General features: G+C 38.2%; 2 protein-coding genes across 2 annotated transcripts; one reads left to right on the top strand and one right to left on the bottom strand.

The window, feature by feature from the left end:
• Positions 1–556: 556 nt before the first annotated feature.
• LOC127085260 (auxin-responsive protein SAUR50) lies at positions 557–1,408 on the top strand. Its single transcript, XM_051025790.1, has one exon. It carries the CDS (start codon positions 805–807, stop codon positions 1,297–1,299), a length of 495 nt encoding a protein of 164 aa, XP_050881747.1. The 5' UTR covers positions 557–804; the 3' UTR covers positions 1,300–1,408.
• A 2,544-nt stretch (positions 1,409–3,952) lies between these two features.
• LOC127085261 (uncharacterized) lies at positions 3,953–4,801 on the bottom strand. The gene is made up of 2 exons (XM_051025792.1): positions 4,441–4,801; positions 3,953–4,349 (listed from the first exon to the last, which is right to left on the bottom strand). Exons 1-2 carry the CDS (start codon positions 4,717–4,719, stop codon positions 4,269–4,271), a joined length of 360 nt encoding a protein of 119 aa, XP_050881749.1. The 5' UTR covers positions 4,720–4,801; the 3' UTR covers positions 3,953–4,268.
• Positions 4,802–26,479: the final 21,678 nt, after the last annotated feature.

Genomic DNA, 26,479 nt, shown 5'->3' with positions numbered 1-26,479 from the left:
AAAGCTAGCCACTTTTAATCTAATGATCAGGTCTAATAGTATTATTGGATTTTGAGGAGCCTCCGACGCAAGTTTTTTCTTCAATAGTCCCGTGCCGCATTGAGTTCTTTAGTAGTTTACGGTTGTTTCACCAAATATCGTAACTTTGAAACATATGTTAAGTTGAAGTGTATGAGTGTAGCATGTATTGTATATAAATTAAACTTAGTCTCGACTCTCAAGTAATGTGAGACTATTTTAATCAACCTAAAATAATTGTCCCTCAGTCAAGGCTAACTTTGAGTTCCTTCCCACATAATGTTACAGTCGACCATCGACCTTAAGTCCGCGTCATTGCGGCTAAGTGGTATTGTCTGCTTTAGATGTGAGAATTCTTATTACTTTGTTCTTTAAAAGACGTCTCAATGGGTTGAACCGTTGAAATGCATAAGTGTTGTATATAAACTACCATTAAACTCGATTCTCAAATAATGTCAAATTATTTTGTCTAATCCAAAACATATAGATATATTTCAAATAGCTTTTGAGTTTTGAGTTCTGTTTCAATTCTAATGAGCTCACGTAATCAAGCTAATTTTTTATCACAAAAAAAGATTTGAACCTTTTAATATTGAGAATCTCAAGGTAACAATTCTTCTATAAATTAAGGCATTGTATCAACTCATATAACCAGGCTTAAGTTAGCCCAAAAATGAAGAGGGAACCAAATAGTCAAACTCCCTCATCTAACTACATACCTTTCCAAAATACAAAGCACACATAAACCAAACCTCATAACCAGAGGCACCATAACCATATATCAATATGGACCAACCAAAGAAACCTAACAAGATCAGAGACATAGTTAGACTTCAACAAGTCCTTAAGAAATGGAGAAGAATAGCCAACACTTCAAAAACAAACAACAACAGTACTACTAGTAAAAGCATAAAGTTTCTTAAAAGAACACTTTCAATGTCCGAACGCGAAGGAGGAGGATCGACCGCGGTTCCAAAAGGCTACCTAGCAGTCTGTGTTGGCGTAGAACTTAACAGGTTTGTTATACCAACCGAGTATTTGACTCATCAAGCCTTTCATGTATTACTCAGAGAAGCAGAAGAAGAATTCGGATTCGAACAAACTGGTGTTCTGAGAATTCCTTGTGAAGTTTCTGTGTTTGAGAGTATCTTGAAGATGGTGGAAGGAAAAGATGAACTTTCTACTCAGAAATGTAGTTTTGGTATTGAAAAAATGATGGGATACTGTTCCTCAAACCAGCTTGGTTATTATCATCATCCTCATAGTCCTATGTGCAGATAGTCTGTCATTTGACAATTTTAACCATTTTTTTTTACTTTTTGCAATCTTTTGCTAGCAATTTATGAAAGCCAATCTATATATGTATTAATTATATATGAGAAGCAAAGAACTTTTATTGTCCAAATCTTGTATTTTACAGCTTATTTGGAATTTGCAACACTGCTACTGTTTTTTTCTTTCTTTTGGAACCAGTCTGTCAATTTTTGGAACACTCCTCCGGTCAGTAAAAGTTCCTAGTATCACTCGTTCTCACGACAGAAACAATGACTCAGTTAACGCTAGTTCGACAAAAAACAAATATTAGCACTTAAGAAAAGCACACATATCTTAGAATTTAAGCTGAATCTAACTCAACCTTACAAAACTGACTTAATTATAATCATTTCATTGAATCAATTAAAAGCATTTAACAGAAAAGCTTCGAAGGGAAAGGTATATATGCTAGCTGTCTTGATTAACTTCCTTTATAATTGACGATTATTTCATGGTCTGATTAACCTATGAGAAAATAGAACTAATCGTCCTAGTGTGAATTTAAATAAGAGAAAGATCTTAGAATGCAGACAAATGAAATCTACAAAAATGATAACAGGATAGTAACATTAGTTATACTACAATCTAGTGATTTGTCCCATCTTAGAATCCATGTTATTGCATTTTTTCTGTTTTAAAATAGTTGGTATCATGGGCTGCAATGTCAGAGGGCAATTACATATGTTTTCCACTTTCAATCATGCAAAATATATCTATGCATATGGCTTAACATGAAAACAAAATCACTTGTATTTCATAATAATAAATTATAGTCACTTGCATTCAAGTTTGAGTATTTTATTTGAGTTTAGTTTCCATACATTGATGGAGTAAACAAAGTGCATTATCATATTTGACAATTTGTTAACAAATTATATAATTAATAAATGCATGTAATGACACAAAACTTTATATACTTTAAGCTTAAACAAAATAAAGCTTATCATCAAGATCTTCTATTATATAATAGAGATTAAAATTTATTATTAACAATCTATTATGCAGCTAACAGCTCACATGAAATCATTCATTTCTGCAGGTAAAAACACATGTAAACAGTGAAACTTGAAAAATACGCCGTCTCGTTATGTGTGGTAAATCACAATTCACAATTCACAAGTAAAGACTTAAGCTGCAACCTACTGCATGCAACACATGGAATTATCTGTTAAGTTCAAGAAGATTTTTGTTAAACAAATAGCAGCACATGGCTTAATAATAATCAGTTACTAGACTACCCGAGTTTCTGTTTCTGGTAATCAAATATATATAAGTTGGGATTTAACATGCAATAGATTCCATTCACACAAGGTACAATTGTCGAGAAGTCAAAGCTATGTTTGGATCCAAAATCTAGGGACCATATGTAATTAGTCAGATGAGAAAAATCCAAACGATTTCTACTTGGAAGTTACACTAGTCAGATTACTAATCTGCTAAGGATATCACATGCTCCCTCTCTATTTTAAAATAGTCATCATCATCATTATAGTATATCCGAGTAACTGCAACTTATGAGTCAACAAAACTAAGACTAACGAGTCAACAAAACTTATGGGTCACCTAGTTATGAAACACACTTTCGGACAACTCTTGTAATTAGGTACAGTGGCCTAATCTTGCGATCTGATATATTTTGCTTGGTACAATAGGTTTACAATTGAAACATAAGTAATTACACACACTATAGACAATTTTTATGCAAAAAAATTGAGAATCTTAATCTCTCCCTCCAAAAATTAAAGAGCTTGGTCTTTCCCTTCCACAACCACTCAATAACTATCTCATGTTAAGAAAAAACAAGTCTCCCATATAAAATACATAAAACTTGATTATAAACTAAAAAGTAATAGTCTTGACCTTACAAATTTGTTTTATAAATATGAGTTAGATCCAATATAAAAAACTTGATATGGTATTAGTCTAGCTATCAGGATCACCCACCATTTACATTCACACACCAAATCCAATAGTGATATAGGTGTGAGCAATATAGTCAAGCATGAGATCTTAAATAGGATCGATCAGTTTGTGAAGGATCGTAAAACTCGGATCGTTAGCACGACATGTAAGATCCTACTGAAGGGGGAAATGGAAATTTCATATATATTTATACACACACATGCACAAAAACAAAAACATGAAAATTATAATTCAGGCCTAAGAAAAGGCCCACATTTTTTTACGATACTGCTTCAAAAAGCTCAATCTTGACCAAACCGGCGACGAAAACGATCTTTCTCTGGTCGTAGCACTCTCAGGCATCCTTGGCACTTAAGATTGTAAGATCTTACGATCAAGCACTTGATCTTGACTACATTGGACGTGAGGGTAGTATATTGAGAAAAACTCAAATTTCAAGTAGAAAAGATATAAACCATACAAGTAGGCTCATAACTATACTAACCAATTTTATAAAGATGGATTGGACCCAGTATAAAATTCGAATATCCCATAACCACTTTCTCCTTTGTTTTTTCTGTGTAATTGTAAAGTTAAACACAACATACATGACAGCCGACCATTACCGCCATGAAAAGAAGTCTAACATTTTGATCTTTTCATCAGTAAGTTCTACTATTAGATCAAGCGAGAAATAATGGGCATATTAATCTAATGCTGAAAAACAAACTTGTGTATGGTACAAGTGTAACACTATATTACTTTTGCACAATTTTTGTAAGTCATCAATAATTTGTTTACATTAATTTATAAATATAAATACATGCTGCTGCAAAAGATTGAACCCTAGACCGATCGTTTAGATCTATTTAACTCAACTAGATGGTGAAAAACAAACTCGAGTACAGCACTATATTACTTTTGCACTATAGACTTGGCCTAAAACATAAGAATTATTGCATTGAATTTGAAATGTACAATTTCCAGAATCACATGATGAGTTACATTGGAGAGTAGTACCTTGATTAAATGAATTAACTAATCTGAGAATCATTAAAATCAGGAAAAGTAACACATTTGAACACCTTACACTTCGAACACAATACACATCCAACCTGCAACAATTAATAATACTAATTAATTAAAAATAAACAAGTTGAATTTTTTTAATTAACTAATTAATCAATGATAATATAACTAACTCACGGCTTTGCATGAGGGACATCGACGGTAGATACGGTTGTTTTGTGCTTTGACGTTAATCTTCTGGCCTTCACAGAAATCACAAACTAACCATCCTTTTCCGTTACAAGCTTCGCACATTATAGTTGCTTCTGATTCAGTATCTGCATCATCTAGCTTCACGCATTTTATCGCAATGCGAATGCGACGGGTACTATGTGGAGCAACAACGAAACTGCGATTGTGGGTGGAAGTGGAAATTGAAGGGAGAGTGAGAAGAAACGGTGTTAATGCAACGCCCATTCCTCTTCTCTTTGACTGATGATGATGATTGATGATGATTGGATTGAAGGGAAGGAAGGAGTGACATGTTCTTCCTTATCGTTTACCAGCAACTTTAACCTTAGCTTCGCAAAAAATAACACCCATGCCATTCTCATCATTTTAAAAATTAATTAAAATTTTCATCTCAATCATTTCTTTTCTTAATTAATTACAAGATTTTTTAACTTAATTTCATATTTAACTTTAATCACACATCTAATACATTTACATTTTAGTTTCTTGAATTTTCAATTATTCCTAAATCAAATCAATCATTTAAAATTATTTATTTTAAATATTTAAAAAAAATATTGTCATCAAGGATCCGAAAGGATGTTCGGGAGGAACGGTGGCACAGAGCATCAATTTCTTAAGGGTACTTAATCTGTTTTTTAAGTATGAAGTGTATTTTTTATTATGTCTCTGGTTTCTCCTATTAGCTTTTATTAAGGATGAAGTGTATTTCCAAAGAAATGACAAATAACTATTTCAAACCATTCATTCATTACAGCTCGACTTCAATACACAAGGCCTGTTTTGATTTGATTTATCTTTCAATATGAGTATAGGTTAAGCAAACAAGTTGTCAAATGTGTTAGTTACATTTCGTTGGAGTCGAAAAATAATAATAAAATGTTCACCATAACGTTTTCAGTTTTATTTTCGAAGAGGTTGTTATTTTGGCGTCCTATAAAGGTAGGATATTTTGTCGTAATTGTTTGCCATATGTGAATCCAATTATATATCTTTACAATCCTTTAGTCGGAGATTGGATGTAACTAGAACGACCGAATGATTGCAAATTAAAAAATAGTATAACACTTGATTTTTATTTTGATCCATATAAATTTAAATTGGTAAGGTCGGAGTTAGTTATGAAGAACAATGATGAAGATGGTTCATCTTTGTTCACATTTGAAATGTACTCATCAAAAATAAAAATTTGAAGGAAAACAACACTGAGATGTCATTATAATCATGATTTGAATCAAAGCAAAGGTCTATACATAAGAGGTGTCTTACATTAGCTAACTGGAGGTGATCAAATCATCACCTTTGATGTTGAAAATGAGTTATGTTTGTCGATTTCAACACATATTTAAAAATTTAAGTATAGAGTTGTCTCTAGAGATTGTATTGGAGAATATTGTTAGGGACCAATTAGTACTACTTTTTATATAATTTTATTGGTCCCTTTTACCAATTTTTTATGTAATTACACACTTTTATTCTCACTATTTTGTATAAATGCAATTAGGTTTAATTTATGTTGTTTTGAGTGGTTATTTCACATATTTGTTAGTTTTGTAGAATTTTTGGGCAAGAGAGCTTCGGAATGCACGATCATAATTTGGAAGAAGTGTTGAATGCACTTTGGAGGCCTAATTTTGAAGATTAACACTTGGAAGAATAATTGGATGAAGCTTGCAAAGCAAGGAAGCTGAAGTAGCTTCAGTTCGCGCCGCGATCTCCCTTCGCGCCGCGAACCTTGCGAATCCAGCAAGTTGTTTTAGCCAAGTGTTCTGTTTTCAATGCCAGCTGTTTTGACAATTTTGTAGTTGTTTTAGGGGACTTTTCAGTTTTAGATGAATGTGAGCATTTTAGGAAAGGTCAACCCTTTTAGAAAACAGAATGGAAAATGTTCATTCATTCATTCATAGTTTGATATTTTGTAAGGGAAAAACAGATTTCTTACCATTGCCTTTTGCTTTCCAAAATGATGATGAGGAGCTAAACCCCATTTTGTCAAGATTGGAGGTAGTAGTTATTCTTATTTGTTTATGTATTTCATTTGACTCTTATATATGATAAAAGATTGTTGATGTATTGAATGATATTTTTGCCCTAAGTTGAATATTAGATTTGAGTAGTTGTTGAAAGAGATTATTTAAGTCTTGACATAAAATATATTTTCAAGTAGTGAATAAGTTGTAGAAATAGATTTATTCACTACTCTTCTTTTGTATCAACCATTAAAGATTGCTATATTGATAGTTAGGTGGAGATATCGTCTAAAGATTAATATAGTGATTATCACAATATCATTTAGACATAAATGATATTGAGAGGATACTTGAACATCATCAATAATCTTAAATCTATATAGTTGTCATAAGGAATCATAAGCAATTTGAATAGTGAACTCCAATCTTGCCAAGCCTTTTACATTTGATTAAAACTATTTTATTGTTTTAGTGATATTTTATTCAAAAGATAACTTTTCAAACAAAACAATTTGGTTACTTTCTAAACTTATAACAATTTGGATTATAGAACAGCGGTAATAACAACCAATCTCTGTGGATACGATATTAAAATATTTGCCGAAAATATACTTTTCAACAAATTGGCGTTGTTGCCGGGGATTGGTGTTCGATATTACAAGCATTGCAATAATTCATTGTTTTAAGTTTTGTACTTACTATCACTCTTGTGTTTCACTTGGTTTGGTAGTTTTGTAGATTCTAGTGCATGCGAGGAAAAGCTACCGAGGAGCAATTTCAATTTGATCCCGAAATTGAAAGAACACTTCGAAAGCTCAATAGCAAAACACAAAGAAGAAGGAAACTAGCCGAGGAGAGAAACCGGAGAGAAGAAGCATCTACTTCCGCACTTGTTCAAATCGAAGAAGTGGTTGTAGAGGCTTGTGACGGAAACATGGAGGATGACACTCCTACCGAAATGTCCGCTAATAGTCCAAGAAGGAATGCTCAATTTGCTCGTGGAGGAAGGAATACGGAGATGAAGACCGGAATCCTCCAACTTCTCTATGCAAATCCATTCACCGGAATGGACCATGAAGATCCGTATACCCATCTCATTAAATTCTATGAGATTGCGGGTTCTACGAGAATTGATGAAACGGGTGAAGAAGCATTATTCAAGAGGATGTCCCCACACTCCTTAGTGGGAAAGGCAAAAGAGTGGTACCTTGATCAAGCACCAAGAGTGATGACGGATTGGAATTTGCTAGAAGAAAAGTTCTTAGAAAGATATTTCCCTCAATCCCGATTCATGGAAGCCAAAACGGCTATTGCGGTATTCACTCAAGGAAGCAACCAGTCTCTAAATGAGGCTTGGGAAAGATTCAAGTCAATGTTGAGAAAATGCAAGGGTCATGGTTTTGATGAGCTCACTCAAATCCATATTTTTCTAAATGGGCTCCAATCAACTCACAAGACACTTTTGGATGCTACCGCGGGTGGCTCTCTTATGTCAAAGAATGCGGAAGAAGCTAAAGTCATTATTGACCGGATGGCACTCAATGATCGTCAACGTCAACATGACCGTAGTCCTTCACAACGCAAACCGGGAGTTCTTGAGTTAAATACCAATGATGTCATCCTTGCTCAAAACAAGCTACTTTCTCAACAAGTGGAGTTGCTTACTCAACAAATGGCCAAGCTTCCACAACAAATGAAGGAAATTCAAGGGTCTCAAGTTCGACATCAAGTGGCATGTTACGAATTATGTCAAGGAGATCATCCAACCGGTTTTTTCCCTCCACTAGAAGAAGTGAGTTATGTGAACAATCAAAATCAAGGCTATTAAAGACAACCTCCCAACAACTCATATCAAAGGAACCATCAAGGTTCAACAACCAAAATTTTCAGCAACAAAGTCCTTATCAACACCCAAATTCTCAAGAACAACAATCACAAGGAGGAAATTCAAAGCTAGAGGACACTCTTCAACAATTCATGCAAGCCTCCATGGCAATTCAGAAGAGCAACGAGGCAGCAATCAAGAATTTGGAAAACCAAGTAGGTCAACTTGCAAAACAATTGTCTGAACAAACTGCGGGATCTTCATTCTCCGCTAACACTCAAACTAATCCAAATGAGCATTGTAAAGCAATTTTTACTAGAAGCGGTAGAGAGTTGACAAGTGGAAAAAGTGAGGAGATTACAGTAGAGAATGAGATGGGTGTTGTATATGATAATGAGGGTGGTGATTGTGAAAAGGAGAAAGTGGCAGAAACTGCTCAGTTCGCGCCGCGAAAAAAGCAGAACCAACAATTGATAGCAGAACAACAGTGTGAAGTGGAAATGAAGAAGGAAATCGAACCGAGAAAGAAGAAAAAACGAGACAAAGGAGTGAATGTCATTCCATTTCAACATCTACCCTATCCGCACGCACCATCAAAGAAGGCCAATGCTAGACATTATGCACGATTCATGGACATATTCAAACAACTTCAAATCAATATTCCATTTGTCGACGCATTAGAGCAAATGCCACGGTATGCAAAGTTCATGAAGGATATTCTCACAAAGAAAAGGAGACAAGTGGAAGACGAGACAATCTTGCTTGATGCACGTTGTAGTGCCATCATTCAAAAAAATCTCCCAAGGAAGGAATCTGATCCGGGCCGAGTCGTTTTACCGGTAACCATTGGAGGCACCTACATTGGTAATGGCTTGATTGACTTGGGATCTAGCATCAATTTAATTCCCCTATCTATTATTAAAAGATTGGGAAATGTTGAGATCAAATCTACAAGGATGACTTTACAACTAGCCGATAAGTCTACTACTTCACCATATGGAGTTGCTCAAGACATGTTAGTGAAGGTGGACAAATTCTTGTTTCCGGTAGATTTTGTGATAGTAGACATGGATGAGGATCGTGATGTTCCTCTAATTCTTGGAAGACCATTCATGAAAACAGCCCGAATGATGATTGACATTGATGATGGACTAATGAAAGTAAGGGTGCAAGATGAAGAGGTAGCCTTCAATCTTTTTGAAGCCAAAAAGCATCCTAATGATAAGCATGATTCTTTCCGAATCGACGCCACCAAGGAGGAACTGGTGGAGATCGCAAACCAGGTTCATGTTTCTAATCCATCGGAGAGATCTCTTATCGGAGTCTACAAAGTTTCGACCGAAAATGAAGGAAAAGAGATTGAAGCAATGTTGCATGAATTAGAGTCTTGTGGAGAGCTTGTTTATCATGAAGAGACAAACGAAGGCTTGGATATAACAAAGAAAGTGGAAGAGCCAAAACTAGAGCCACACTTGAAGTATGTGTTCCTTGGTGATGATTGTACTAAACCGGTGATCATTAGCAATACCTTGTCCACAAAAGAGGAGAATCAATTGATACGAGTGCTGAAAAAGAAGGAAGTTGTCGAACTATTGGAGGCCGGGATGATTTGTCCTATCTCCGATAGTGACTGGGTGAGTCTGGTGCAAGTAGTTCCGAAAAAAGGTGGTATCGGATTTTATCGAAGGTTCATCAATAACCTCTTGAAGACAACAAAGCCCTTGAGTAAGTTGCTCAACAAAGCCGGATCGTGAAGAGAATCATTGAACCGTCGAGCTCAAAACAACGTTAAACAAAGCGCTTGTTGGGAGGCAACCCAACATTGTAAGTCTGCATTTTATATTTTCTCAATTCTGTTGTTATGATATTTTGTTGTGTTAATTTTTGTGAAACTTGAGTTCTGTCCACTGCAAATTAATTTTTCCAGAAATTCCTTCAGTTCGCCCCACGATCAGCTTTCGCCCCGCGAACTGAATGGAAAGCTTCAGTTCGCGCCGCAAACAAAGTTCGCCCAGCGAACTGAGCGTGGCAGAACCACTTAAGTTTTGTTTGGGTTATTTTCAAGTCATCCTTATTTTTACAAACTTCAACTTGTCTTGAACACTCCCACTGCCCCACTTCCAAAACTCAAAATTTTCCTCTCCATCTCCCAAATTCCAATTTGTTAACAAAGAATCAAGTCAACTTCAAAAAGGTATGTTGTTCTCTTCATTTCCTCTCCATTCCTTTTGGGTTCTCACTTAGGTATGAATAAGGTTTTGTAAAGATTGGAATGTGACACTTGAAATAACCTTACATGTCTAAAGTAGATTCAGATTAGGATTAGGATAGGGATTGTGATTATGACTGTGGTGGTGCAAACCTTAGGAACCCTAGAAGGCTCCTGGAATTTTCCTGGTTCGCAGGGTTCGCGCCGTGAATGGGCCTTCGCGCCGCGAACTGGGAAATTTCAGTCTCATGTTTTATGCTTTTGATTGCTAACTCCCCTATTGGTTTGTTGTGTGGTTGTTCTGATTTTTATTGCAGATGTCTAAGAGAACAAAAACCATGTATTTCGGTCCTTCTCGTTCATTGAGACGGTTCACAAGTGATGAACATGAAGAAAGATTTGAAAAATTAATCAAGAGAACCATCCAACCGGAAAGGTTCATCCACTTATCACCGGGTGGAACTTATCGGAATTTGGTATCAAATTTTGAGAGAAGAAGATGGAGCAAACTTTGTGAACCAGAGTCGGAAATCAATTACGACATTGTGCGAGAGTTTTATGCCAATGCTCTGCATCTTGAAGAGGGAGTAGCTTTCCATTACCAAACAAGAGTGAGAGGCAAGATTATTTCTTTCGGAAGAGATGCAATTAACACATATCTTGGTAATCCTCTCACCTTGGGAGAGAATGAGCGGTGCGAGTATCGTACCAAGGAATTAGCCAACGATTGGGACCTTCCAACGGTGAGTGCTACTTTATGCCTTGAAGGAAGGACATTTGACTTAAATGATCAGGGGTTTCCAAAGTCATGGAAAAGAGAAAATCTGAATCTGGAAGCAAGGGCATTTTTGGTGCTGCTGTTGAACAATATCCGGCCAAGGAGCCACAACACCACTATCCCTTTGGATGTAGGGTGTTTATTGTATTACATCATGATAGGCAAATCTGTTGATGTAACATCCATTATTGCGGGGGAAATGCGCAAGATGGCTATAAGCGGAACAAAGTTTGGTGGTAAAGCAGGTGTTCTTGCATACCCGGGGCTGATTATGGGACTTTGCCGAAGGGCAAATGTTCCCATTCCGGATGAGGTACATTTATCTATTACTAGTGTTATTAACGATGCTTATCTGAATAGGTTCTGCCAGAGCCAGATGGACAGAGCCGAAGGAGCTAGGACTTCGTCCTCTAGACCCCGAGCCCGCACTACTCTAGCATTCGATCAGATGGCATTTGCTAATTATTGTTGTGAGAGCTTTGAGGCCTCCAGGAGGTCTCAATCATTCATCTTTGATGCTATGCAACAACAATTTCAGAACACTTCCCTTGCACCTGAAGCCCAGACATTTCCTTCCCAAGCGAAATATGTTGCTTATGCTAATTGGCCTGAGGGCAGGCCAGCTTTTATGGGGGGTGCAGGAGGTGGTGCAACCCATGACGATGAGATGGAGGACGTCCTTGGATCCGTTGGTGGTGGCCAAGAGGAGGAAGATTAAGGAGTTTGTGAATTTGAGAGTTTGCTTTTATTTTGAGTTTTCTTTGTATTATTATTGCTTTTGTAAAATTTTGATTGTACTTTTGGGTGGCTCTAGTTCACCAAAACTTTGGTTTGTTAGTTTGTTTTGTTAATTGCATGAATACTCTGTGAGATTTAAGTGTGTTACAATGAATTTGGTTTACCAACATTTTTTTGTTTAATTGTTCTTACTCTTAAGTCAAGCTTAAAGCAACCAAGAAATGTCGCAAAGAAAGAAGCATAGGACACTTCGAGTGGTGATGATAATAATTAGTGTCGGCAATTTAAGATACACTTTATCGCTTTCTAGACTTAACATGAGTAGTTTGATGGTGTGTGCAAATTCCATATCATAAATTCATTGAAATACATGTCATTTTTGAATCAAAATAGGACTTAACCAATTGTGAGGAGGCTTTCCATTGTACACTAAAATGCGGGAAACCGAACATTATTTCAACTCATTCTTATCATGCTAAATCATGCATCAATCTATTTTTGTGTGAAATTTTTGAAAATGATAGAGGCATTGTTTGTTGAGAAAAACCACTTGACCAAAAAAGTTTTGAATCAACGAACCTTGTGAGGAGTAATCCTTAGTTAACCCCCTTTGAGCTTACTTTAGGATTCATTTGATTGATAAGTGTAAAATCAATTGAAAATTTGTGAATAAATTAATCCTAATTTCTTTCGTGTCAATTGAACCCTCAAACCGAGTTGTTTGCAAATTTTGCCTTTTGCTTATGTCTAAGTAGGGAGCATTATTGAATAAAATTGGTTTTGGAATCTAAAGTTGGGGAGAGTAAAGAAAAAGAGTTGATTAGAAACTTGGAGAAGTGAGTTTTTATGAAAGGGTGAAAGTATGAAAAGAAACAAGAAAAAGAAATCACCCTTGAAACCATAGAGCAAAGAAAAAGAAAAGAAAGAAAAAACAAAGAAAAGGCTCATGGTTGTGTGGATGTGAAAAGAAAAAGAAAAGAAAATAGACGGGGATCAAAGAAATGGAAATTGTGTATAGTTGAATGTTTGGGAATGCTCCCTTAAGATAGGAAATTTTGTTAAATTCTCTTAATCATATCCTTTCTTGTAACCCAAGCCACATTACAAACCTTGAAAGACCTCTTGGTTCTCATTTTTCACATGATTTGGTATTTGTTTTGATGACCGCATGATTTGAGTTGTTGTTGATTTAATTTCTTGGATGAGTGAAAGTAAACCTTCATGTTATTCATCATTACTATGATGTGTGTGTAAGTTTGATTCAATTTTGACATATATGGCCTTGAATTCCTTGGTATGATTTTTGCACCCTGTAATACCCCAAAATTTACCCTTCATTTTTTCTAAAAAAAAAAAAAAAAAAAAAAAAAAAAAAAAAAAAAACGAAAACGAAAAAAAAAAACGAAAAAAAAAAAAAAAAAAAAAAAAAAAAAAAAAAACGAAAAAAAAAAAAACGAAAAAAAAAATATTTAATTAATTAATTAATTAATTAACTAAATAAAATAAATAAATAAATAAAATATAACAAATTATTTTGGACTTGGGTCTCCCTCATTTGAGCCCATTACCCACGAAAATCAGTCTATAAATACTGAGGTTTCAGTAGAGGAAAAGACACTTGGAGTTACACTGGGAGATTCACTTGAGAAAAAGGGAGAGAAGCAAAAGTACTCTGAGGTTTCCTTAGAACAAAACCACGAGGAAAAAGATAGTGAGAGAAGGAAACCTAGGAACTACTCTGCAGCAACCTCCAGGCAACTCTGAAAGGTTCATTCTGACTCACAGACTTTCAGCTCAAGCAAACCCTGCCATTTGATTTTTCTTCTCCAATCAGGTTTGCCCTATATCCATCATCTTTATGCCTTTAATTTGAATGCTCTAAATATATGAGGTATTATGGGTGAATTTGATACCCTTTTGATGCATGTGTTTGACAAGAGGTTTAGGCCTCCTACCCTTTATTGCTTTTTGTGAATTGAAAGGGCATGATTCATGTGGTTACATTTTGATTTGAGGGAAACTCTTGGTTACCCTATTTTGTTTCACTAACCCTTTTGTTGAGTTTTTGTGAAGGCACATGACTTTTGCAGGGATAACTTGCGTGGCTTCCCACTTTATTTGTGGGATACCCCTAGAGGTTTCATTCCGATTACCTGTACTGACTCACTTTCTTTGATGGTGTTTAGCTTGGAAGGATCCCTGGGTTTCCCATTCCTTTAATTGCTGTAACTTCGGATCTTTATTCGTGTGGTAATTTTTTCCCTTTCTCATACCTTATCGCTTTCTTAGTTGGAAGACCTCGATAGGAGGCAATGTTTGAGCCCCTTGGTGGCATTTTACTTTGAGATACATGTTTTGTGTTTTGTATTCATATCCCCACATGTAGCGCGGTTCCTTCGTCAAGGACTGCCTGTTTGCCCTCGAGCATCCCAAACCCTAAAACCCAAAGCAACACGTTTACTCCTTCTACTACAGGCGAGTAAGTCTCCAAAGGTCGAGCATCCGGTAGATTGCGTAGTGACGTCGTTCGTCCAAAACCTAATCCATAACCCCGTAGTTAGCCGAACTACGGCTTGCTCTGATTCTCATTCCAGATGAGATACGTAGGCATAAGACGCGATGTCTTAGCGAGCACACATCCCCCCAACCCATAGGTCAGCCGAGCTACGAAGACTTTGATTCTCATATTCAGATGAGATACGTATGCAGTGGATGCGACATCCACGCGAGTCATTTTCATTTAACCCTTTTTTTTTGGTAAACAGCACAAGATAAACTCACACCCTTTAGACAAGAACTACAAAAGTGGATCCCGTAGAGTACTACGGATGCGTAGGGGTGCTAATACCTTCCCTTCGCATAACCGACTCCCGAACCCAAGATTTGGTTGCGAGACCTTGTCTTTTCCTTTCCTCTTTTCAGGTTTACTTCGAGCGTTTCCTTTCCCTCCTTTGGGATGAATAACGCACGGTGGCGACTCTTCTGTCATTTTCTTTCGCCGGTTGTTTTTTCGCACACTGTATTTTTCAGGTTGCGACAGCTGGCGACTCTGCTGGGGAGTTAAGAAGTTGACCTCTTGCTGGTCCATCTTCCCTAAGCGAGTCCCTCCTAGCTTTTGTGATTTTCTTGTTTAGTGGGTGTTCATGCTTTTGTATATTTTATTTACTTACTTGCTTGCATTCATCTGCTGTATCTGTTGGAGCTGTTGTTTGTTTGTTGGGATGGGATGTTCTACGAGAGATAAGCCCATTACCCAGGCTTGAGTGTACACACAGGTTTTAGAGTGGATGATCATGAGGCTTGCGTGGCATGTTGCTACGTTAAGTCGTTCGTGAAGAACCACACCCAGACGAGGTTTCTCTTGGATATATTATGTCCTACGGATGTTCCGTAACGACATGATGTTCCTTTAGAAATTGTCGACTCTGGTGACCATTTCCCGAGAACTCAGTCGAGGCCTCTCCTCCGAGACGTGATTATGTTAGCTCTGGTGGGCGCATTCTCGCCGATCAACCCGAGGACCCCGAGACTGGGAACTTGCTTTAGGATGTCCTGTTGAGGGGAGTCAGTGGAGGTCTTTTATCCCGTAATAATGCCAAACCTTCAGTGGTAAACGTATTATTCGCGACTGAAGGGCTGAAGTTGACGAACTTCTGTTCTTAGAACCTACCAGTGAGGGGCGGGCTAAATTCAGGAAACCTTAACCTCCAACCAACCCGGTTTTCTGGAGCAGAGCTTTGATCTTGTATTATATTCCTCAGTGGTTCTCTCTTCAGACAGTGTAACCTGACAGATGTTCAAGCAGATACAGCAATCCTGATTGACATACCACTGCACTGCATTCACATCATCACATCATTTGCATTCATATCATTTAACACATGTTTATCCATTTCAAGGGGGTTTACATCTTCTTCTTGATTCTAGTCGGGGTTTTCTTCTTACACTGTTTATCAAATGTGAGACTGGAATCAAGGGGGTAGAATGCCTTTTGGAATTGATAAACATGTCATTGCATTTGCATAGTCATCCGCATGTCTTGCATAACAGGTACCGCCACAGTGTTCTCAGTTGTTTGGTGTCCCACTAGCAGGATAGCTGACTCAGGCATTCACCGATACGGTACCCGAAAGAATCAACAGAGAGCGATGGAGAGCCTACAAGCAGAGCTCGCCGAGATGAAGATTCGCATGAATCAATTCATGGATTTGGTTCAAGGGGTGGCTCAAGGACAGCAGGAGCTTAGATTGTTGGTGCAGAGGGATCCCCCTATTACTCAACCGGAGACGTTGGCTGATCCTCCAGCTGGAGAGGCTAATGGTCCCAATGGACCGGGGCCTATCCCGATCCCGCGCATCAACCTAGATCAACAACCTATTCAGGATGGTCAGGATGATCAGTTCCCTTTGCTTCAGGAAGACTTTGGCATGGACCCCATGTTTAAAAGATTGGAAGAGAGGTTGAAGGCAGTGGAAGGACAGAACCTTCTGGGAGTAGATGTTGCTGACTTGGGCTTGGTCCCAGGTGTGAGGGTGCTGTAAGACCCCAATTTTGGGCCCTAAGATCCCTCATGGCCCATATCATATCATATCATGGCCTCAAGGATCACTGCATGCCCTAGCTTCCCTCCTAGTGGGTAGATTGCCTTGTGAGTGTGGTTCTTGATCACCAAGCATGCTTTGCATTTGTATATCTTTGCTTTTCATATGTTTAATAATCAAAAAGTACAAAAATATTGTCAGTCTAACCTTGTTGCTTGCAGTTGAAGCAATCATCAGCAATTAGGTCAAAGACAGTCAACAGTCAGTCAAAGCAATGGATGGTGGCCATTCTTGCAGAATTTGGGCACCATGATCAATAATCAAGAGCTCATATATGTTGTGACATCATTTGGAATCAAGTTCTCAAGAATTAGGGTTTGGAATTCATCAGAAGTGCTTCAGTCATCCAAAATCCTAGAAAAGTCAAACTTGGTCAACTGTGGATTTAATCAGTGATTTGATGGATGGAATTGATCTGAAGGAGCTCATTCATGTCCCAATAAGCCTCATATATCATGTCAAACCTCATCATGGAAGAATTTGAAGTAAAATCAGAAATTTCCCAAAATAGAAAGTGGACCTGTAATTTCAACTGCCAAAAATGGAAACTTCTTGATCTTAAACTTACATCATGATACAAGCTTCAAATGAATTTTTGCCCAACATGAAAGTTGAAGATCTTGTTCTCCCATTTTCAAAAAGTCCAAGAACTCTCAAATCCCATGTATGGTTGGCAAGATATGATCAGTTCAATTTCAAAAATTTGTGAACTTCAACAAGCCATATCTCATGAACCACAAGGCCAAATTTGGTGGGGTTTTTTCCTACAAACCACATTTCATCCCCTCTTTCCAAAAATATAAATTTCATGTGCTAAAACCTTGCCAATCAAAATGGCATTTTTGGCCTTGACTTTATTCATTTCAAGTATGACCAAAGTTTGACTTTTTGATTTAAGGCTTTTCAGCATATTTGGCCATTTGGGATTGGTTTTAATTGATATTTGAAGCATGCTCAAAGGCCCAATTCGTGGCAGACCTCACACCTCCACTTCCACATGTGCAAAGTTAGCAAATATGCAATTTGGCTTCATTAAGTTAAGCAAGCTTAGCATGTTATTAATTAACCTTAAACAGACCACATATAAGCAATTTTCTGGCCATTTGTAACCCTAGCAGCAGCAGCCACACGCAGAAAAAACATTCATTCTCTCACTTTTGCATTTTTGCACATATTGCATTTTCTGCCAAAATCTCAAAAACCTTCGAACAACCTTCATTGTTTCTTCACTTGGACATCATTTGGAAGTGTTTTTGAGCACCAAACCTCAACTGTGCTGCAGCATATCGACTGTTTTCTTCATGGACCCAACAATGGCAATTCGAGCTGTGGAGGTCTCCAAGCATCATTGAGCTAACCTACCTCAAGGATTCATCATTTCAAAGCATTATCTTCATCTGTTTCGAGCTGCATCCATCAAACAACCACTGCATCTCATTTTTCTTCAAAAACAAGTACCATTAGTTGCTTAAGTTCTTTGAACTTGCTTTGCTTTGCTATTTAGCAATTTGCTTTGAGGTAATCCCTCTTTCTTCATGTAGTCTGGAGACCCGTCCTGTTATTTGGCCGGGCAAACTGTCTGAAGTCCTCCTTAAGAGGCAATGCTTGTGTGTGTTTAATTTTGTCCCAAGCAGGAAAAGTCCTTCAAATAAGGCAATTGGTAGATCAAAGGGATAAGCAACCTATCCCCTACTATTCAGTGAGTCTTCTCCTTGCTCCCATTACATGGTTGTAGCATTGAGATCAAAACCCAAGATCAATCGAGTCAATAATGTGGAGAGAGTTCCTACTTTCTGAACTCCCACACTTTCTGATATTTAAATGCTCTCCCTAATCAGGGATAAGAGCAATGAGGCACACCCCTCATCTCCTTTCATCTGCTTCACCTTAGCCTCTCAATGGCAAGGTTAAGAGCAAATCTTTTACCCTATTCCAGTTGGCCTCAGTGCCTAACCCTCTTGTGTGAGCCTCCTTGTTTGGCTATAGAGTGTGCTGTTTGATATTCATTGATTGCTTGATTGCTTCATATGCACATGCTTACTTGTATGCTCTATGCATTTATCATCATTTATTGCTCATCAATACATAATCATCTCATTTGTCTTTGTGACATTATCATTGTTGTTTGCCCATTGAGGACAATTGTAAGACCATCCATTGGCCATTGCTCCTATGATATGGAAGTGAGTATAAGACCATCACCTTGGCCACTCATCTTATCTTTGCTTGATGCATTTGATTGTATGTGAGGATGCAACTGTAAGTCCCTGCAAGTTGGCATTTGCTTTCCCATGATCACATGCTGCTTTGTTTGTTTTTATGTGAGGATGCAATTGTAAGTCCCTGTAAGTTGGCATTTGCTCTCCTGTGATCATAAGTTGGTTTGTTTGTTTATATGTGAGGTTGCAATTGTAAGTCCCTGTAAGTTGGCATTTGCTTTCCTATGATCATGTGTTGCTTCTGTTCTTGTATGTGAGGATCCATTGTAAGTCCCTGTAATGTGGCATTGGTTTTCCTATGAGCATCTGTGGGGTTAACCTAAGTCCAGATAGATTGGCAGTTGACTTCCATATTCCATCTTTGTTTTCTTTTGAGGAGATTAGTGTAAGACCATTGAGTGGCATCTGATATCCCGTTCTGTTTTAGGAGATTGGTATAAGCCCAGTGATTGGCATCCGATATCCGCCTTTGTTGACTTTCTTGTTTGTTTGTTATTATTCATTGCCCATTCCAAAGGACACACTTGAATCATCCTCCATATGATTTCAAGAAGTGAACCTTCTAAGAAGTTTTACAATCCATCTTCATCCATTCATCCTCATTATGTCCTAAACCTTTTCACACTTTGATTTCAAACTTGACATAGATATTGTGCAAACATCTTCATGTTTTTTTCAAACTAAAAACCTGGACTCAAGTCCTTGACTTTTTTCAAACTCCATTTCATAATACTTCTTTGAATTAATCTTAATCATACTTTGACTTCATTTTCATAATCACAATCAATTAACTTCACCCATTCACTTGTTTTGGCTTTGTCCATTGTTAATCTTTTCTTGCATTAGCCATAGGTTTCAATTATCATTGTGGTTGATGTAAATCTTGCCTATCCTTAGTGAGTCGACTATAAGACTTCCGTACTGAAAACAGGGCTAACCCCTCTAGTACGTCGAAGCTATCCTCGCATGGTGGATGTTGTTTTTGGTCGAGTTTTCTCCCATTGATAATGAAAAGCCTCAGTGCTTGTGTTTAAAATTGAATCCACCAACTTTTGGAAATCTTTTAGCCGAACTACGGCGTTTTGATCCTTACCTTTGATGGAAGGTACGTAGGCAGCGGGTTCATCCGTTCAAACCCAATAATAAAATTGTATATTCTTTTCTCATCATCCCAATCATGTTTGCACAATACTTATGTCATAACAAATAACAATTTATACAACAAGTGTGAAAAGGGCTCCCTAGGAGTACCTAGGACGTAGTGGGTGCCTAACACCTTCCCATTGCGTAATTTACCCCTTACCCAGACTCTCTGATCTTTTTATTAGTTTTCTACGTGTAAAACTTCTTAGGCTTTTGTTCGCTTTTTAGCCAATCCTTTGGATAAATAAAAGTGCGGTGGCGACTCGAAATTTCATTGTATACTTTGCTTATGGTTTAATCAATAAATCATATAGCGACGAATACACCGCTACAGAAAAGTGGCGACTCTGCTGGGGATCGAACCCAGAATCTCTGGTTGGTATTGCCTACTTTTCACCTTTGTTGTGCTATATTATTATTTGCTATATGACATATTTTTGTACAATTTGGGATCACTGTATTGATTGTAATGTGTGAATTGCTTGATATACATTTGCTGTTTGCTTTGGTGATCTGTGAGATGAGTTCTATACCCGAACTCGAGTGCACTCTAGGATAGGAGAATGGCATAGTCTTGTTGACTGGTGTGGAGTATTCCTTAGCCAGTTGACTTGCGAGTCCATTCACTTGGTGGAGGTCATGTTGAACTAATAATGTCACACAAGTTATTTGTGGTTAGGCATTATTCTTTCAATCATGTTCCGCAGAAGCCAAGGACCTTAGTTTACCAAACCCATCTTGGCCTATTTTTAGGACCGTAGTGCGGAGGTCGTTCAGATGTCAGTTCTGATACGATTGTTACGCGATACTACACTCATAAGAGTTCCTCTTGAGAATATTCTTGGAATACGAGTATTCGTTCCTCCGATAATATTCGAAAGATGGAACGATGATTATGGGAACCTCTGATAGAACATGTCTGGCAGGTTTAAACCCTAGTACACTCCCTTTGGGTGGTTCTTAACCGAGACTCCATGCTCGTGACTCTCAACAAACCCGTGATTCGTGGTTGAGTCGTTCAAACATTGTTAATATCAATGGATCCCGGATCAGGTGTAAAACCTAAATCCACCAAAGCGGCTGGTTGATATTAAGAATGTTAGAGCCGGTTCATGTACCGTTAATATCAATGGAACTTGGGTGTCGATAAGGTGAAAACCTAAATCCACCAAAATGGATGATTGATATTAGGGATACAATGAGCTTTCCCACGACCTTTGTTTGGCGTGCTTTGCTTGATCCTTGAGTGTGATTGTTGCATTCATGCATTTATACATTCATCTGCATCCATGTCATCAGAAAAAGAAAATTTTCAAGGAACTCAAAGGAGTTTATTTGCAAAAATTTTCAAAACATGAAAAACCGGGAAAAAAATTTTCACCTGATATATCTGATGAGATATTCTCATGTATGATCAAAAAGCTTAAATATTTCAAAGTTTGCAAATAAAACCCTCGGGTTCCTTCGAAATAAAAAAACAAGCATATGCACAAACACTTCATGCATCATTTGCATAAGCAGGTGTTGTTCCGGTCTCCCGTCCTGTGGTCTGACCCTGCGATCTTCATTTATTTCGAAGACGCACTTTGCCGGTATTATACCAGAGCCAACTCTGCCAGATTGATGGATCATCCTGAGCTAGAGCTGTGAATTCAGAGAGATTTTGCCAGCCTTAGTGCTGTTGATGGATTTATTCCTGTTGATGGATTTATTCCTTTTGATGGATTTATTCCTGTTGATGGATTTATTCCTGGTTAACCGATCCCGGGCTAGCATTGGCTACTGTTCTGGGGCATGCAATGAACAAGGTTTGTTCACAAGTGGAGGATTCATCCATGCTGATCAACCTGAAGAAGAGGCTGCTGCTATCTTGGAAGAGGATGCAGAGGACCTGAACAATTTCATCATTCCTGGTGGTGTCTGCCACAATTGGGTCGCTGTGGATGTTCCTACGGTCATTCATAAGTCAGCGTAAATTGTTCACCTTGTTTGAAACCCTTCTCCCATGCCAAAAGGAGAAGTGATGACATTGTTGGCAGCATTTAATACAATGATGCTTTCATTCAATTAATGCATTGTTAAACATTTGTTTTTCCTTTGTTTTCACTTTTTGCTTTTGCATGAAATCAGTGATCACAAAAAAACCATGAAAAACAAGAAAACAATCTTTTCATCTGCATAAATGATTTGCTTGTTTAAAATTCAAAAGCTTTTCGTTATCCAGAATCATTATGTAGGGATTTCTAAACCCATTGAACATAATGATCCAACGCCATCTCCCAATCTTGAAGTCCTTGTATCTGAGGCAGAGGAAGATGATGTTGAAGGGGATTCCTGATTAGATTACCCGCCTTCTTGAACACCCAAAGAAGCTCATTCAGCTGTATCATGAGAATCAGCTAAACAGTCAAACTGGGGCATTACAAATGTAATGTAAAAAAAAAAAAAAAAAAAAAAAAAAGAGGGTGAAAAAATAAGAAAATCAAAAATCAGGAAAATTGTTTCAAAATTTTTCCAAGGGAAAAAAGAAAATTATACCCTCAAGTCCCTAGTTTGACTGATGCTGACTGGATTCAAAGTCGTTATGACCAATTGAATTTGATTGAAGAGAAGCGTTTAACTGCCATGTGTCATGGTCAGTTATATCAGCAAAGAATGAAGAAAGCATTTGATAAGAAGGTCAAGCCTCGTGTGTTCAGAGAAGGTGACCTCGTGCTCAAGAAAGTTTTGTCTTTCGCGCCCGATTCCAGGGGCAAGTGGACTCCAAACTACGAGGGTCCATATGTTGTTAAGAGAGCCTTTTCAGGCGGTGCTTTAATGCTTACAACAATGGATGGGGAGGATTTCACTCGTCCTGTGAATTCAGATGCAGTTAAGAGATACTTTGCCTAGAAAAAAGTATATGCAAATGAAAAAACAGAATAGCTCGCTAAGTTGAAAACCCGAAAGGGCGGCTTAGGCAAAAATGAGCGTCTCGGTGGAGAACCCGCAAGGGTAATCCAGGCAAAAATTAGAGACTGGAAAAAAGGATATATTTGCATCCCGCTAGATTGAGTACCTCACCCTGGGGCAATCTAGGCAAAAATTAGGGATTTGGCAAGTAACTGCATCCTGACAAGACTTTCTGTTCGCCAGTCGTCATTTCGTCAGAAGATTCTCGATTCGTCGTCAAACTGAAGCTTCGGATACATCGAGATTCAAATTGGTAGAGAAAGGATCATTATGTTCAATGTAGCCCTCTTCCAATATATATCACTGATTTCAAATTTGTACAGATCTATGGAGCCTTGCCATTTGCAGGCTACCATTCCATCAAATCAATTTGAGCTTTTTATCCAATTATTTGCACTCTTATTTGTTTCAATTCAACAAATGTTTTGCATGTTTTTAAATTGATAAAATGTCATTGTTTTAAACAAATCAAATTTTTCAAAATTGTTGTTTTAAACAAAGTGAACATTCACAAGATTGAAAGGATACTTAAGAATATCTCAGTGCTCTCCCGAGGGTGGCATGATTCCCAACAGGTAAGACATTTGTTCATATTCCTGGTTTGGTTGTATCTTCTTTCTTCAGACCTTTGTTGGGGTTGTTCCTCAAACAAAGTTGTTGGTGGGGTTGTTCCCCAGTACAGTCGCAAGCAGAGTGTTGTTGAGGACTTCGTTTTCTCCAAACAGCAGTTTCCCCCAGCGTGGGTGTTTTCTTGTGAAGTTTCGACGGTTGATGGTTTATCACCTTGGTGCCCCGTCACTTTCTCCAGTGGGTCGTCTGCCCCAGACTTTATTTGTCTCCTCAGCGCAGTCATAAGTATAACTGATTGATTGATATTCCCCTCTGAGTCGCGAGTAGAGCTGTTATTGATATCCCCATCGGAGTCGCGAGCAGAGTTGTTATCACTCTTCCCAGTGCAGTTGCCAGCGGAGCTGTCTGTTTCCTCAGCACAATCGCCTTCTTTGTTAAGACTCGGTAAGTCAGTGGTTTGATACCCGGTACTTTACCTTTTCCCCGGCGAAGTCGTCTGCGGAATTGTTGCTATCTCCCCATCAGAGTTTTTCTCTTCAGCAGAGCAGGATTTATTTTCCTACTCAGTGGTTTGTTTGGGTTGATATCCCAGTATATTGCAACCATCTTTTCCTCAGCTTAGTCTGCAGAGTGTTTGTTGTGGCAGTTTCGCCTGTTGAATACTCCTTCAATCCCCAATATGGTCGGATGATGGCTTTGGCCTCCAGTGAACGGATTAATTTCCGGACTGTTTGTGATCCCCAGTAGAGTGGCTTGTATTGCAGAATTTACTTGTTGTGATCAGTTTGCTATGTATTTTCTCCTCAAGTGGAGTGGTTCGTTGCAGAATCTACTTGTTTGATCTGTCCTCCCTCAGTGGTTTGTTCCCAAGAGAGTAGCCGACAGTTTTCCCCAGTAGAGTTGCTTATGCAGTTAGATTCTATTTGGATGATATCATTCTCCCTCAGTGGGTTGTTCCCCAGTGGAGTTATATAGAATTGCTTCTACAGCAGTTCGTGCAATGCCCTTTTGTTTCTCAGTTGACACTGGGGTCCTCTGCAGATACTTTGGGACTTCTCTTGTTCCCCTACAGATTCGTCTTGGTGGCTGTTTTGCCCGTTATGACTTTCTGTACCCTGATTAGGTTGTTTCTCGATATCTCTGACCCGCTGCTTCTTCAGCAGTACTCGCAGATCTTTGCTTCTAAGCATGTGGATCTCCGCAGATTGGCTTTCCAGCTGGTTTTTCCCCTGGAAGTATAATACCGGACGTTTGTTTCCTGAACCTGTTTGTGTTAGAATTGTCTGTTTTGTCAGCATTCATCAAACATAAATCACGCATATTCATGCATATTCATAAACATTCAGATATTCATGTTGCATTTCTCGCCATATATCTTTTGTTTGTCGTGTCTCCTGCTATGGTGATATAGATCTCTTTACAGATCTCCCCAAGCAGATGTCGGGTGTTTAAAATCTCTCCATATAGAGTCAACCCCATAAGCAGAAAATGTGTTTGTCTTTCCTTCTGCAGTTCCCCACCGAGATATATCCTCGTGGATGACGGTTTCTTCCGTTTCCTCCCAACACATATATTGGGATGGATGTTCCTATTTGAGTTATATCCTCATTAGGACGTGTCTTGATTCAGTCTGTCTTTTCGGATCATTCCCGAATCGGCTATTTGTCAGATGTCTTGTGCTTCCCAGTGGGTTGTTCCCCAGCGGAATGTTTTTGGGCCTCTACCCTCATAATTGGTAGTTTTAAGTCCTATTTCTCCTGGCTTTCTTGACAGAATTTGTGGTTATACACCTTTTATTCTCCAGCCAGAGTTTTGGTTTTCTACCCTCATACCGGTAGTTGTAAATCCTATTTTCCTGCTCTCCAGCAGTTTGTGGTTTGTTAAACCCTATTTTGGTTTCCCGTGCGGATTCGTGATTTGTTCTGTCCCCACGCGGAGTTGTTGGTCTTCTACCCCGTATTCGGTAGATGTAAACCCTAATTTTGTGGTTATCCCCACCAGATTTTGGCCCTCTGCCTACAAACCAGCAGTCGTAAGTCCTATCTTTGCGGTTTTTCTACCTACAAATCGGTAGTCATAAACCCTGTTTTCTCCACTTGCAGAGTTAACTTTGTTGTTCATCCCAACCGATGACAATTTCCCTTTTGTGGTTATCTTCATCTAGTTCTTGATGTTGATTTTCCTTTGCTTGGATAAGTTGCTCAGATCAGCACTTATATCCCTAGCAAGTCTTTTGTGGATAATTGCCGTATGCTAGCAATTTTATCCCCAGTGGGTCCTTTCACCGTTTGCTAGTGATTTGTTCCCCAGATCATTGGTTGTACACCAATGCATCCCCAGCTAGTCCCTGTGGATAATTGCCGGATGCTTGCAATTTATCCTCAGCAGATCGCCTTTCATTTACCCTTTTGTTGGTAATGTCTGTTGCTCCCTTTTGATTGGTCATCATTATATACCTAGTTTGGTATCCCGATACCTTTCTTTTCGGTTGATTTATCCTTTATTAACAACCTACAACCCGGTTGTGGATAATCTTCCATGCGAGTATATTATTCACGGTCTGCCGGTAATGAATAATATATCTCATGCACTCTTCAGTCAAAGCCTTTCGTGTTTTCCCTGATTGAGTAAGATTCGTTATTTCCCTTTGTGGAGTCGAATATTCTTGTTGTTGGATAATTGTCGGATGCTTGCAATTTATCCCTTTGAGTTGTCTTTCGTTTACCCGGATGCTTGGTATCGATTGTCTCTCTATTGTGGTTAGTCACCTATTATATACCCAGTAACCGGTATCTCTGGTGTCTTTTCCTTTCGAGTGTATTATTCACGGTCTGCCGGTAATGAATAATATGTCTCATGCGCTCTTTAGTTGGAGTCCTTTGTTGATTTTCCCCAACTGAGCAAGATTCGTATTCTTTGTAGATTCGAATGTCCATCCCTTAACCAGTTTGTGTTTTGGATGATGAGTGTTTTGGAAGTG

This window comes from Lathyrus oleraceus, chromosome 5 (genome assembly GCF_024323335.1).
Source record: "Lathyrus oleraceus cultivar Zhongwan6 chromosome 5, CAAS_Psat_ZW6_1.0, whole genome shotgun sequence".
In the NCBI taxonomy this organism is placed as follows: Eukaryota; Viridiplantae; Streptophyta; class Magnoliopsida; order Fabales; family Fabaceae; genus Lathyrus; species Lathyrus oleraceus.
The sequence above is the reverse complement of the archived record's forward strand: the minus strand, read 5'-3'. Positions and strand labels throughout refer to the sequence as shown.